The sequence below is a fragment of the Melospiza georgiana genome, chromosome 6 (assembly GCF_028018845.1).
Source record: "Melospiza georgiana isolate bMelGeo1 chromosome 6, bMelGeo1.pri, whole genome shotgun sequence".
Lineage (NCBI taxonomy): Eukaryota > Metazoa > Chordata > Aves > Passeriformes > Passerellidae > Melospiza > Melospiza georgiana.
This window is the reverse complement of record NC_080435.1, coordinates 62,542,960-62,558,758: the sequence shown is the minus strand read 5'-3', so window position 1 is coordinate 62,558,758 and position 15,799 is coordinate 62,542,960. Positions and strand designations below refer to the sequence as shown.

The 15,799-nt window shown below is 41.5% G+C and overlaps 1 protein-coding gene across 1 annotated transcript in view; it reads right to left on the bottom strand.

The window, feature by feature from the left end:
• The window catches only part of SOS2 (SOS Ras/Rho guanine nucleotide exchange factor 2), a 50,208-nt gene that overhangs the window by 16,881 nt on the left and 17,528 nt on the right, over window positions 1-15,799 (bottom strand). The window contains exons 4-10 of the mRNA XM_058026883.1: window positions 14,988-15,152; window positions 14,085-14,288; window positions 12,109-12,252; window positions 8,037-8,147; window positions 6,777-6,875; window positions 2,752-2,879; window positions 1,083-1,738 (exon numbers count right to left, since the gene is read on the bottom strand). Coding sequence (XP_057882866.1) covers window positions 1,083-1,738; window positions 2,752-2,879; window positions 6,777-6,875; window positions 8,037-8,147; window positions 12,109-12,252; window positions 14,085-14,288; window positions 14,988-15,152 — 1,507 coding nt within the window. The remainder of the gene's footprint in view (window positions 1-1,082; window positions 1,739-2,751; window positions 2,880-6,776; window positions 6,876-8,036; window positions 8,148-12,108; window positions 12,253-14,084; window positions 14,289-14,987; window positions 15,153-15,799) is intronic.

The following is a 15,799-nucleotide window of genomic DNA, read 5'->3' as shown; positions in this document are numbered from 1 at the left end:
TTCACAGAGTGCAGACTGAATATAAAATATAAATATAAAAAATAAAATATAAATATATTAAAAATACAGTGAATATAATAAATATAAACTTCAACCCAGACTCTTCACATAGTGGCAGGCTGAATGTAATAAATATATAAAAAATACAGTGAATGTAATAAGTATAACCTCCAACCCAGATACTTCAGAGTGGCAGGCTGAATATAATAAATATAAAAAATACAGCAAAATAAAAAATATGTAATAAAATAAAAATTAAAAAAATATATAATAAATATAACCTTCAACCCAGATACTTCACAGAGTGGCAGGCTGAATATAATAAATATTAAAAATTCAGCAAAATACAAAATTAAATATAAATAATCAAATAAAATTTAAAAAAACCCCTTCAACTCAGATACTTCACAGAGTGGTGGGCTGAATGTAATAAATATAAAAAATACAGCAAAATAAAAAATAACATAAATAACAAAATGAAAATGTAAACAATATTAATAAAAATACAGTAAATATAATAAATATAACCTTCAACCCAGATATTTCACAGAGTGGCAGGCTGAATGTAACAAATATAAAAATACAGCAAAATAAAAAATAAAGTAAAATAAAAAAAGAATAAATACATAACCTTCAACCCAGATACTTCACAGAGTGGCAGGCTGAATATAATAAATATAAAAAATACAGAAAAAAATTAAAAATAAATAATAATAATGAAAAAATATAATAAATATAACCTCCAACCCAGATACTTCACAGAGTGGCGGGCTGAATGTAATAAATATAAAAAATACAGCTAAAAAAAAATTACAATAAATATAACTTTCAACCCTTTTCTTCCTTCACAGAGCCTCAGCCTGTAACAACTCCATTGCTTTGGCCAGGATGAAACATGGAAACATTTTTGTGGTTTTTTCAGGGGATGAAAGGTTTGCATACTCAGAATTTCTTTCAGCTTTGCCTACAAAGCCAGGTGATTTAATAACATATTTTTACTCCCTGCAGATCTTATTTTACATTTCATTACAAGCAGGAAAAACCCTAAGGATGAAAGGATGAAAACGCACAGCTGAGGATACCTGCATACATATGGTAGGTCAGCCTCTCGATGAGCTTCACCACCGTGCCCCCTTTGATGATGGGGATGCCATTCCTGCTCTGCAGGTTGTCCTCAAACACGATGTTCTCCTCGGAGTCCTCCACCACGAAGCGATAGACGCTGGGGCTGGGCAGCCTCAGGGGCTGCTCGTTCTCCTCCTGCAGCAGCACCGAGTCCAGCATCCTGTCCAGGGTGCTGCGGTACTGCAGCGACACCAGCGCCGCCATCCACGTGCTCTTCTCCTCGGCCGACCTGGCCGCGAACAGCACGCTGCTGTCGTCCTTGGACACCAGCTCGAAGGCGTGCCTGTACTCCGCGGTGTCCTCCTTGTCCACCACCTGCATCTTCCTCATGACGATCTTCTCCTTGAGCCTGTACTCGGCGCTGCTGTAGCCGGGCAGCCGCGACTGCCCGTGGTTGGCCTTGCAGCTGATCAGCAGCCCGTCGAAGAGGAAGATGTGGCGCTCGTGTTTGGCCCCGATCTTGGTCAGCCCTCCTTCCATGATGAACTCGTTGCAGCACTGCCCGATGTCTTTGCCTTCCCAGCCGTCGATGTTCTTCTGGATTTCGTTCATTTTTTTGATGGCCAAGTGTTTGCTCCTGATCTGCCGGTGGTAGAAGCGACAGACCGGCTCCCTGCCAGGAGGAACGGCAAGTGTCACGGTGGGCATGCTCCAGATTTACCATCCCAAAAGACTAAAATAATCAACGGAATTAATTGCTGAAATCGGGACTTTTTTTCCCTCAAGTTGCCCTAATCAAGTTCTAAATAAGCCACATGCACTGCTTTGGGTGGGCAGGAGTAGAATATTGTCCTGGGGAGTAAGATGTGGTTTAGGGGTGTGTATTCTATTCCTATGTGTCAGAGCTGGGGCAGTTCTCTGCTGTTCCTGGGGCAGTTGTTTCTTTATCTCTCCCCCAGCCAACCCTCCCTGCAGGAGATCTCTGCTGTCCATGGCCACTGAGTGTCCCTGCAGGGCTGATCCAATCCCACCATCCCATGGGGAGATGCTCCGCCCAGGGGAGGAGCCAAGCATTCCTGCCTGGATCCAATCTGAGCCTGGCACAGCACAGCAGCCTTTGCCCCCTGCACTGCCAGAGGAGCAGCTTTCTGCTGCCCTGCATGGCCAGAGGGAGCCCAGGCCCATCTGCAGCAGCCCTGGAGCTGCAGAGGAAAACTCCCCCCTTGTGCAGGATCCCTGCTGCAGCAGAGCCACAGCTGGCACTGCAGGAGGGCTGAGCCCCCATGGCATGGGGCTGACCCACAGGGTGCCAGGTCCATTTCTGATTCTGTTGTTTTGTATTATTGCATTTTTAAATTTTATTTTTATTTTCTTCTCTAATAAAAGCTATTATTCTTACTCTCATGTCTTTACCTGAAAACCCCTTATTTTCAAAATTATAATTCATAGAGAAGGCATTTACATTTTCCATTTCAGGAGAGACTCCTGCCTTCCTTAACAGACATCTATCCTTTCAAACCAAGACGATTATTCACATTATTCTTACAAGTGGATGAGTTTTGCTTGCTGCTCCATCTACAAAGAAAACTGGCAACAACACATGCCTTGAAAAGGAAACGCAGAGATTTTCCAGCAGGAAAAGGGGATTTATGTCCCTCCCTGGCATGTGGGCTCTGCGGTGCTTACCCGGGCCGGCGGCGCGGCGAGTGCTTGCTGTAAATGCGCTCCATGCTGCACTGCAGGTTCAGCAGGGCTGTGATGGCCTGCTTCAGGCACTCCCTGTCCTCTTCATCCTCACTGCACTCCTGCAATTGCTGACACACAACAACAAACATTGGTTTTCTTTCACATCTGCCTCATTTCCAGCAGGGTAAGAAGACTGAAAGAAGCGCTCGGTGAAATTTCGGTGATTTCAAGTCAGTGACTTTTTACAGAGCCCCAACCAAAAGTAGATGTGCATGAAATTACAAATATTTGTCAGAGCTTCAGGAAAATCAGAGGGTAGTCATCAAGTTTAGAAACATTTACCCTTTAATTTACCCACCCTTTATCCTTTAATGCTAATTGTCAGTTATCTCATCAAAAACATCCTGTTTCAAACTGGATAAATTCAAGAATTTGAAGGTTTGAAATAGCCAAGGATTCAGAGCTGGTTTATGGAACTCTGTCTATCTTCCTTCCATGAGTTCATCTCAACCATCCAAATTTAAGACAAGAAGGAGCAAGATTTTCTTTGCTTCTTATCATCCTGAATTCTGGCACCTTCAGCAAACTCAAGGATTTTGCACAGAGCAAACAGCAAAATAAAGTCTGAAATTCAAGATTTGCTACTGCAGAAAAATGTAAAGACAGTGAGAACAAATGTATTGCCTTGGTATAAAGGCTAAATCCATCTCCTCCACTCAACAGAAACTTCCTGAATTAGGGAATTCCACAGATTTTCATATAATCTCCATCCACCTGGTAGCAACATGCTTTGAGCAAAACCTGAAAGTTCCTCTTTTTGGTTCTTTAAGGTGGTACCTAAAAAACTATTGAAAAAATAAAAGAGATTTTTCTTTTTAACCCTTTTCACATCCAACAGCATCTGAACTGCCCATGGCAGGGGCTGGAATGAGATGGGTTTTAAGGTCCCCTCCAGCTGGGACTCTGAATTTTTAAAAGGAAAATTCAAGCTAATAAACTGGTGGGCAAAATTATGTCAACTTGCCATGCAGTTTGGGATAAACTCTGTTTTACCTCCAGACTTGAAGGGAAATCTTCCTTACACTCACTGGCACGGCAGAATCCTTCTTTTCCTTTCCCCACTACATTCCCTCAGCTGGGATCCCTCAGTTTATTCTAAAACTAATTGAGAAACACTCCCACGTTGTTTAAATTACCAAATTTTTAGTTTTCCATGCTCAAACAACCTCCACATTCAAGAAAGGAAGAGTTTGTGGCTCAGAATTTCTGGGAAGCTGAGGAACAGTACAGGGAAGGGAAAAATCAGATGTCTACCTCTGGAAATTCTATTTTTCCTTGCTGCCAGCCATGGAAATGCAAAGAACATGAAAAAGGTGTGAAATGCAGAATCCTGAGGGTGGGAGAAGCAATTGAGGGATAATTTCAGATGTTGCTGGGTGAGTCAGGAGCAGGAATTAGGGAAGGAGGGATTCACCCAGGACCTTGAGCCCTTTGCTCAGGCAAAGAGGAGGCTCTGATGCAGATCCTGAAGGTTTTCCCAACAAGGAGGAAAAGTTCTACAGCTTGAAAGAATTTTCAGGCTTTTCACACTTTAATTTTATTCATTTCAGTTTAGCTGTTTTGCAAAAAAAGCAAATACTGAGGCCTATGTTTGTGTAAATCATTATTTTATTCACATGCCAATCCAGAGGAGGTTTTTGGTAACTTTCTCAAGGACTAGAAGTCTCAATCTGAGCTTCTCTCCCTACTGAAACTGTGAAAATATGAATGTTTTGTTGCTTTTTTGCTTTCATTTTGGTTTTCAGCCATAATTCCTAGAGGCAAATGCAATGGCAACAGAGAAGCAGTACCACCAGTTTTTAATGTTATATATTGTAGTAATATTACATATAATAAAATGTAATTAATATAACAGATAATAATAGAATACACATTATTGTAATAATGTTTATTACAATATTTATAACAATTATATATTTATACAATATTTATAATAATCTTTATAATTATTACAATAATATATTAGAATTGTTGAATAAATACTTTTTTTATCCCCGAAACCACCCTGATTTCTAAAAATCCCTGCTGTAAATTCAGGATTTTTTCAAAGAACAACATAAAATGCAGATTTGAAACCTGCAACTAATGGGAACACAACAAAATACTCTGGATTGACCATTTCTCCAGGGTGATATTTCAGATTTCTGTTCTGTGCTCACAAAGTTGTGAGACAGCCAAGTGTCAGATTCCACTCAGAAACCTCATACTCTGTGGATAAAGGTCAAATTTAAATGTTTTCACTGCTAAATGATCACCTTTCATGCTGTATGATCCTTTAAAATAAATAAAAACACGACAAAATTATTTTGCCAGGCTTCATTTATCAAAAATAGGAGAAAAAATCTGCTCTACAGGGCACCTGTGGTAATGTCTTCTTAAAAAGGGAAAAAACACAATATATTTTACACTTGTAAAAGCAGCTCCAGGTTCAGAATCCCCCAGAGCTGTGGCAGCAGGTGATTTCATCCTTAAATTTCATCCTTAAATTTCCTTCTGATGCACTTTCCCAGCTCTGAGACACAATGGGGCATTAATCAGCCTGACCTCAGTACCTGGCAGGTCCCTGCCCCAATTCTGGCTTTTCAGCCTGCAAGATTTTCACAGTTTCCAGAGAATTGTCCCACACCGGTGATGATCATGGAAAGGGAAGTTCATTATTTTGAAAGAGACTCTTCTGATGAAGAAATTTTTCCTGATATTTAATTTAAACCTCCCTTGGCAGAGCTTGACTCTCCTGTCCCCCACCCTCCTGTCAGGAAGTTGTAGAAAATTAAGATTGTTTGGGGTTTTTAAAAGTTTTTTTTAAACTGTTTTCTAAACTGACTATCACTAGAAATGCTTAATAGTTAAAAATGTACTGAAATCACAAATATTTAGTACATTGGAAGCTGTCCCAGCCCATGGCAGGGGTTGGAACCACATGATTTTTAAGGTCCCTTCCAACCCATACCATTCTGGGATTTCAACTTTTCTGCAAAATACTGGCAATCCATTCACTGGGGATAGGTCGAAATAAATCATCCCTTGTTTTTACTTATTTAAATCAGGATATGCAAAAAATCACAGCAGACATGAGGAAAACAAGAGTGAAATGAAGTAGAAATAAAAAAAAAAAAGGAGCTTGTGCTAAATATTGCTGTCAGACCTGGTGTTAACCCAACTCCTAGAAATATTCAGGTTGGATTATAGAAAAATTCTGTTTTCTTCCTTCACACAAGTAAATCCTTTAAAACACCAAGGAAATCCCTGTAACTCACCTGTGCAGCATCAGATTTCACACTGAGAACCTCCCAGAGTAATTCCTGCTGCTATTTCCAAATGTCAGCTACAGCCACGGGCTGTTCTACCCATTTAATTTAATTCATCCCTGTTAGTTAATAATTCATTTACCCTCAAAGCATTACAAACTTTCTCCCCACAATGGGGCAAACAGAACCTTTTTTACATTATCCTCAGCTAATTCCAACTAGGACCCAGGGGAAGTGGCTGATATATTAAGAATGGATTATTCTGAAATAATAAAAATAAACAGAGCTGCACTGGAGTGTGACCTGAGACTGAGAATTCTGACTGAATCCTGCTTAGCTTCTGAATGGACAAAAAATTCAGAACTCATAGAAGGAAGAAACTAGATTTGTGTATTCAATTTTCAGATTTTAAAAATTCTTTAAATTTAAATTTAATTCAACTTTAATTAAATTAAAATTTAAATTTTTTCAAATATATTAGAACTCAAGTTCAATAAAGATTTGTTTAATAAAATGTAGCTTAAATGTTTATATGGGAGCAACGGGTGCTTTTTAAGATTTTTAAAATAAGCTTTTAATTTTCAGAAACCAAGTAACAGCGTTAAATAATTTTAATTTTCTGAGGGATTAAATAAAATATAACCAGCTATTTAAAAGCTCAGATTTTTTACATGAATAATTATTTTCAATCAGAAAGGAGAGTGTGGCTCCATTTACCTGCAGCAACTCAAAGTAGTGCAAGCAATGATAGACTGGGATCAGCATGAGGCGAGGCAGGACATACTGGACAGCCTCCTTAAATCCTTCAGCTGTGGACTGGAAAGGAGAAAAACCAGGATTATTTACACTCAAATATTCAGAATATTCACTGTCTAATATCTCACAGATATATGGAGGCCTCACTGGGTACTGCAGAAATCAGTATCACCCTCAGAAACTGAGAATCACAGGTTTATCACTTAAAAAATGAGAAATATTTTCCATTCCCAGCAGTTACTGAGGCAGTAATTCAGGCTGTAAGATGAGGAGAGATTTTTCCAGCCAGTGGTGAAATTCCTGCACCTTCCATCTGCGGAGAGACTGAATTACCTCAGGGACAGGAAGGAGGCCAGATTCACCACCTGACTAAAATATCAATTTAATCTGGAATAAGAGAATCAAATTCCAGCTTTGAGCTTTAAATTTTTAGGGGGGCAGGAGGCAAAGAGCCTTCCTTAATATTGAAGGAATACTCAACAGGAATTTCCTTAATGTTGACAAAATATTGAATTTAATATTGAGGAATATTGAAGAGATGATCCAGCTCAGCAAGGAGCTGCAGAGGAAACATTCCCTGAAGGAAAGGCTCAGCTGGATCTCATCCTGCAGAGATGTCCCAGTACCCCTAAACTGAGTTTAACTGGGTTTAACTGGGAGCACCAGTGCCCCCTCACTTGCTCAGCAGCTTCTCTAAGGGCATTTCTGAACACCAAGCCAGCCTGAGCAGCATTTTAAATAATTTTTAATATTTATTAAATTTTTTTTTATAATTTTAATTAATAAATCTGCTACACAGGCAGAAAGAAGCAATAAACCAATAAAAGAATCACAGATTATCCTGCTGGCCAGCAGTGACTAAGGAATTACTGAGGAATTATTCCAGAAAAAGAACCAGTCACAGCCTCAGGGCTGGATGTGCAGAGAAGAAAATGAAAATATGGTGTTTGTGTGCCTCTAAAAGGTAAAATCAAAGTGGCAGTGTGAGAATTCACTCTCTGTTCTCATACAGGGTGTGAGGAGAAAAAAACCTGCAAACCACCCATGGAAGGGTCAGAGCTGTGCCCTGTTTGTACAAGAGGCAAAGTCAAAATATCCCACACTGAAGGAGGGGAAGGACCTTGAGGATTTCTTCCTTGGTTGAAGCAAAGAATTACTGACAGAATTCCAACCTTTGAAATATGAGAATTAAACCATTCAGGATTTCTCATTTGCACTCACCTGGAAGTGCAGAGCCACAGCAGGTTTGGCCATTAAGTTGTTAAAATGCTCATGAAATTGTGGAGAGAGAATATCCTGGGACAAAGTTTCATATGGATCAAAGGCTTGCTCCTAAATAAAAACAGAATTATAAACAGGAGTGAAGGATCCAAACTATTTCTGTCCCAGCTGCTACAACAATTTCCTTGAATAAGCTGATGGAACTTTTCAAGAAAATATTGATTTTGCAAAATAAATATTGAATAAACCACAATCTTATTTCACTTCCAGCTTTTAAATGCTCAGAATTTTCTTGGAATTCCTCAACCTCCCCATCTTTATGGCCAACACAAAGTTTGTTGTACTGAAGCAGTGGGGACCAAGAGAAGTTTTTGCTTTTCTCCCCATTTCACATGGAATGGCAATTTTACCTCCCCTCTGTCCATAAGGATGGACAATGTGCAAACTTGGGACACTTTTCTAGTGAAAATATCTCATTTGGGACAGAGTAACCAGTCCCAAGGGAAAATCCTCAAGTGCCATCAAGGGTTTGGATGCAAAAATTATTGTTTTGTTGGGAGTATGGAGCTGTGACTGCACAGCATCAGCTACAGCAGGATGGGAGGGAAACCTGGAGGCACAGGGATCCCACAGGGATAATTACTGATTGCAGGAATAATTTCTGGTTGTAGGAATCCTACAGGAATAATTTCTGGTTGCAAGGATCATTTCTGATTGCAGGGATCATTCCTGGCTGTACAGGGATCCCACAGAAATAATTTCTGATTGCAGGAATCCCACAGGAATCATTCCTGGTTGTACAGGAATCCCTGCAGGAATAACTTCTGGTTGTAGGGATAATTTCTGCCTGTATAGGGATCCCACAGGAATAATTTCTGACTGTACAGAAATCCCTGCAGGAATAATTTCTGATTGCAGAAATCCCACAGGAATCACTCTGGCTGCACAGGGATCCCACAGGAATCGTTTCTGGCTGTACAGGAATAATTTCTGGCTGTAGGAATAATTTCTGGTTTCAGGAATAATTTCTGGTTGCAGGGATCCCTGCAGGAATAATTTCTGGTTGCAGGGATCATTCCTGGCTGCAGGAATCCCTGCAGGAATCATTCCTGGCTGCACAGGGATCATTCCTGGCTGCAGGAATCCCTACAGGGATCATTTCTGGCTGCACAGGGATCATTCCTGGCTGCACAGGGATCATTTCTGGCTGCAGGAATCCCTGCAGGGATCATTCCTGGTTGCAGGGATCATTCCTGGCTGCACATGGATCATTCCTGGCTGCAGGAATCCCTGCAGGAATCATTCCTGGTTGCAGGATCATTCCTGGCCCCCAGCTGGGCTGTGCCAGGGCCTGTCAGGCTGATCCCAGGCCCTGCAGGGACTGATTCACTCCTGAGTCACTGCTGGCCTCAGCACATCCCTCTCCTCACCCCAGTGCTTGCCAGGCTCTGGATTTGGGAATGCCAACCCCACAAAAGCTTGTTTGAACACTGCTGAAGGCTCCAGTCACAGTGGAATCCATAGTGCAAACCCACTAAAGGAGCCAGGCCAGCATTCCCTGACTCTGGGCTCTCTTCTGGAATTATTTTATATTTTTACTGCATTTACAATTGCTTTCAGTTTCTTCCACTCAGACTTCAATCAGTGTTTTTATGTTTTGGGTTTGTTTTATGAACATGAGAATAAATGAACTGCATTAGGGATCTTCCTAAAGAGATGAATTATTTAAAAAGGGTTTTATGCTTGCAATGCTGCAAAAGTGACTGAAATATGGAATTCTGGAATATTGAAAGGGATGGCTTTTGGCTGAAGGAGGGCAGGGTTAGGTGGGATATTGGGAATTCTTCCTTGTGAGGGTGGGGAGAGGCTGGGCTGGAATTGCCAGAGCAGCTGTGGCTGCCCCTGGATCCCTGGCAGTGCCAAGGCCAGGATGGACACTGGGGTTTGGACACCCTGGGACAGTGGGAGGTGTCCCTGCCATGGCAGGGGTGGCACTGGCTGGGATTTGATCCCAAACCCTTCTGGGATTCTGTGGAAGCATCACCCTGATGTCCTTGTAAGGATCCCAGCGCAGGATGTGGCCCTGGATTGGGGTTTGCCCATTTCACCCCTGGCTGTGTGCACTGCTCCCACCTTTATTCCCTTCTGGATATTTAAAACTCCTCTTATGGAAACACAAACAGCAGAAAATAAATGTACAACTTACTGACAACCCCTTGTTCCATCAGCTGCCCTGAGAAGATCCCTTCAGAAACTTTCTGCCCTGTCCTCAACCATCCATCTCCCACTTCTGTCTGTTTCTGAGTTTCCTCCACACCAGCAAAAAATATTTTATTTTTCCCATACACAAAACCAATGTTTTATTTCCCCCACACTTCCTTATCTCAAAACCACGACAATATTTATGTTTTGAAACCTTCCAGGGAGCTGATGCAGAAAAAAACAGACAAAGCAGGAAGATTCCAGCTTGCAAGGCTTGTTTGGTTTTAATTATCCTTCCCAAGAAGTTGAAGGACCTTTTTAATGGCAACACTAAATGAACAATGCTGGCAGGGAGATAAGCAGAGCAAATAAACACTTCACTCTGCTATCTCCCTGTAATGATTCCTTCTGCAAACACTGACACAAAGATGATCTCACCCCGTGAGATGATCACACCAACAGCTCACTTACTGAGCAGGTCTTGCCCCATACTAACTGAATTCATAAATTCAAATATATTACCTTCATAAAGAGCTTGGAAAAATAATCTGGACTTCATTTCCTCTTCAAGTTTTTCAGTGAATGAAAAATCAGATGAGATTTTCACTCACTGAAAAGGATTTGTTTCCATTAAGGCACTGGATGACTCAGAGCAGCTTTTGCAATAAAATCAGATTTTTTTCCAGGATAATGCTGCACTATTTCAAATTTAAGGTTTTTTTAAATAGTTTTAATATCATAACTGCTTTAATCCATTGATCAAACACTTCTCCTTATCATTACAAAGCAATTATGCTTCAATAACTGCTAAGACTCGGTCAGCTGGACTTTCCTATGTGAGTGGTTATTGAAGCAATGCCAAGAAAACTTTATCTTTATGGTCTATTCCTAAATGAGTGGCACCTGTGCCCAAAAATCACTATTTTCTATAGCCACAAAAATGTAACTATTCTCCAGGTGGTGCTGGGGTATCCATGCAAGCTCAGATCTTAAAAATGGAAGATATATAAAAGCAAAATTCAAACTTAATATAAAAGTTTAATTATTATAAATAGAAAAAAATTAAAATAAAACATAAATAAAAACTTTAATTTTAAAAATAAACATCATAATTTTCAGATAAAACCAAAAATTTGCCATTCACTCATTTTGTTTCTTCACATTGTCAGTGGGAAAGAAAAGCCTGTGGGGGAGGAGAAGTGCTCTGAAGGTTTTGTTGTGATTATTATCACTCTTTCTTTTAGTTACTGTTAAAAAAGTTTTCTTTAGACCCTTTTAAGGTTTTGAGCTTTGCCTTTCTCCCAATCTTCCCTCCCAGCAGGAAATGGGTGCTGGGATTGGGCAGCACTGAACCCTCCACACTCCTGGGTGCATTGGTCAGGAAATCTCAAAACTGGCGAACCAAAACCATGGAGTCACAATATTTTCTGAAGAATCCTTAAGATTTTTTTCTCCTGAGAAGCTGAGAAACCTCAGGAACAAAATATAAACATTGATTATCTGCTGCTGTGGAATGCAACAGGTGCATCTGGGATTGGTCTCATGTGGTTGTTTGTAATTAATGGCCAATCACAGTCAGCTGGCTCAGACTCTCTGTCCAAGACACAATCCTTTGTTATCATTGTTTCTTTTCCTATTCTTAGCCAGCCTTCTGATGAAATCCTTTCTTCTATTCTTTTAGTATAGTTTTAATATAATATATATCATAAAATAATAAATCAGCCCTCTGAAACATGGAGTCAGATCCTCGTCTCTTCCCTCATCCAAGAACCCCTGTGAACACCGTCACAAAACCACTACACCCAATTTGAGTGATTTAATAAAAACAAACATAAAAAAACCCCTAAACCAACCAAATGAAACACCAAACCTCTGCCAGGTCCTCAAAGCAGCTGCCAGCCAGGGGGTGAGGGCTGCTTTCATCTGTCATTTCCACAGTGTCCTCAATCAGGCCCAAAAGCTTCACTGTCAGCTCGTGGATGTCCGAGATGTTGCTGAATATCACATCAATGTCCTGCAAGCACAAAACAGGGCTGAGTCCTGCCTGGGATCATTTATTTGGAGCATGAAAACATTGGAGTGGGTTTTTTCTGAACCAGGAGGTAAATGGAGAGGTGTTGAGTCTTAACTTCTTTTTTGCCAAGGTTGGGATTAAATGTGCTAGATGAAATTTTGTGTTTGGACTCAGATGTTTGTTAGTTCCTATCTCTGTTACAGTCTCACAAACCCTGAGTTCTGCAGCACTTCACTCTAACAAACTAAAAATGGAGCCCCAGCTCTCTCTCTACAAGGCCTTTGAAGGATAAACTGTCCAATTAAGAAATGACACCTCAATTATTTTCACTTTTATCCAATAACCAACCACCCATGGCTGCAATGGGGACTTTTTTATCCAATTACACAAAACCACCCAAACCCATAGGGAAGAAGGTGAAGAAGAAGGAGCAGCCTCCACCCTAAAACCTCCATCTTGTTTTATGTATATTACTGTATTCTAAACCCCCAAACTCTAAGTTTGCCACCCTGTGATATCACACACTTCTATCCAAACCCTACACCCACAATCCCAGTTCTGCCATTCCATTCTGGAAGCTTCTCCAGGGCCTCAGGTCAGTGCAGTGTTCTCCTGGGGGTCAGAGCCTGGCAGCACAGAAAGCCTGAAATTCTCAGTGCCCAGGGTTCCAACAGAGAGGAACCAACAGAAAGCAGGAGAAGTGAAGCTCTGTGGTGTTCCCTGAGCACATCCAACCCTGCCCAATTTCAGAGCATCCTTCCCAGGAGCTGCTGGAAAAGCATTCCTGGTCCTCCCTGCTCCTCCTTGTCCCCTCCAACACAGCAGGCAGGAGCTGATTTATTCCAGAGGTGATTTACAGCAGCTCCAAGCTCAGATGCTCCAAACCACAGGTGCAGCTAAAGCAGCTCCAGGGCTGGGAATGGAGCAGGACTTGGCAGCTTCCTTCCCAAATCCTAATTGTGGATTTTCCATCCCCCACACTCCATGAGGAGCCCCTTCCCCAGTTCAGTGTCTTGGATTCCCCCTGTGAATTCCCTGCTCTGAAATTTCTCTGCCCCAGCCTCCCACTGACCTCCAGGCAGTGCCCAGAGCATGGGAACCCTCTTGTGGGAACATCAAATCCTGAAATTTCCCATTCCCATTCCCAAAAGAATATTCCTCAGCTCCAAACAAGGCTCCCTTCTGCTCCCATCATCTTCCCTGGAGTTCTACCCCCACATCTGCACAATTCCATCAGCTCCTAAGGACTTCCACACCCAGCTGGGATGGGAATGGCTCCTGCTGCCTCTTTTGAACCTGCTGGTACCACCTACAAATCCCAGCTCAGCTTCTGTCCCCTTCTCCCTGCCCACAGGAAAGATCCACCAATCCCTCCTTACTCCTCCTGAGAACAGAATTTGCCACAAGGACAACTTCAATCAAATATTTCAATCATTTCTCAAACAGAGGTTCCCTTCACAGGTAGAGAATCCACAGCCAAGGCTGCTTTAATTGGAATTTCTCCAGATAAGGGGCAGCCTGTAAATGTCAGTTCAAGCATTCACTGCACATGCAGGTAGATGACTTAATTTAAGTCTTAAGCAGAAGTGAAATTATTACCTAAATGACCAAAATAATCCAGCTGCTGCTGCATCTGACAGGGAATTGTGCCCATTAAACTCCGTTCCCATTAATGGCAATTCCCCCACTGGATTTCACACACAGCCAACTCTCATTATTCACTGACAGCCAATAAATCAAATTTGACTTCACCTCCCACACAGTAAATGCAAAATGGGTAAGTTCTGGCTGCTAATGGAGCAATTAGCACTGCTGATCAATGAAGGACTCACATGAGGTGTGAAGAGTCTCCTGTTGGACAGAAAAGCCTCCCGAAATACTTTGATGATCAGGTTGAGCTCCCTCAGGTACTGCCTCTCCTCTGCAATCTCATTTCTCACCAGGTCGTAGTAGTTGAGCTCCCCAGAAGAAGAGGGCTCATCCTCACACAGAGAAACCAAGCCAATCTCATCCTGATCAAACATATCCATCAAAACCTGCCAAAGAAATGCAGAAATTACACCCAGCCAGGCCTTCACACGTGGCCCCAGCTCAGCTATTTCAATGTGTTCAGAGAAATCCTTGGAGTTTTTAATACAATCCTTGCAGTGTTCACTTTCACAAGGGAGTAATATTTCAACTTTGGCAGCAGGAGGCTGCAGCACTTGCCAAAGCCATTTTCCCCCTTGGAAGTGAGCACGACCTAGAAAACAAGTTACAATTCATGCAGAATCAACGTGGAAAACAAGGAATCTTGCATAAGCCTTGGACAAAACCTCCTGCTGAAGATAAAACCGAACAAAAATGTTTCTCATTTTAATGGGCATGAAAACTAAAGGTCTTTTCTGTGTTAGGAAGGAGAGCTGCCATGACAAAGTGACATCAGGAGGGTGTGACAGCAGAGAAATGAAGGACAACATCAATTTCTGGCCTTAAGCTTGTAAAGGCTCCTGCTGCTCCAAAATTTATGCAGGCTCAACTTAAATTTCTGCTGTGACAGATCTGGCATGAACAAGCAGAGAAGCTCTGCCTTTGACTTGAATTTTTGCCATGAGAGATCTGCCATGAACATGGAGAGAAGCTCTGCCTTTGAGTAAAAGCAGGCTCTCCCTCTGATCCTCCTCTGAACACACCTTCCAGACCAAATCAAATGGAACAAACCACCTCTAAATACTGTTTGAATCCCAAGCCCTTACCTTATCAGCACACATGGATACTTTAATGTCCTGCTGGGAGATCTCAAAGTGTCGGATATTGAACACATAATTTCCAGCCAGCTTTAAAATGTCAGCTGAGATGTATTCCAAGACAGCCACGATATAGAGAGAGACATGGTAATCCACCTTGTAGCCCAGGACCTCCTGCAAAGTGAAAACAAGAGAAAACAAATGGAATTTATTCCAGAAATTCATCTAGAATGACAGTAAACACATTGAATTTTCTACTGAAATGGATTTTGGCTGTGGTGATAATTTACAGTAATGGAACACCCAGGGCTGAGACATCAAATGGAAATTGGAATATCTGCCTGGAAGGAGATGCTTGTAAATACTTGTGTTATTTTGCAGCGTTTTAAGAGAGGAAAAGCTACAGAACTTGAAATAATCCCTCCTCTAAAAATAGAATTCATTTAAGGAAGGGACTCCAGTGGAATTATTCTGTATTTAAATTTCCATCTCTGTCTGTGCTTATTGCAGGACTCTGACCCCAATGTGGACTCTTGAGAACAGAGTAGGTTTCACTTTCAAGGAATCATGGAATGGTTTAGGTGGGAAGGGACCTTAAAGATCATCTCCTCCATCCCCTGCCACAGCAACTGATCACTCAGCACTCCATAAAATAATGGAACTTTAATAATGGAAGTCCGAAGAGACAAAACCCAGGATGAATGTAGGACATTATCCTTGGGAATGTGTTCCATGTCCTGCACAGCTTGCACCCTGCAGCTTCTCACCTGCCAGTGAATGCAGCTGACTCTGTGCATTTGAATAAGGCAGACTCGTTCTCA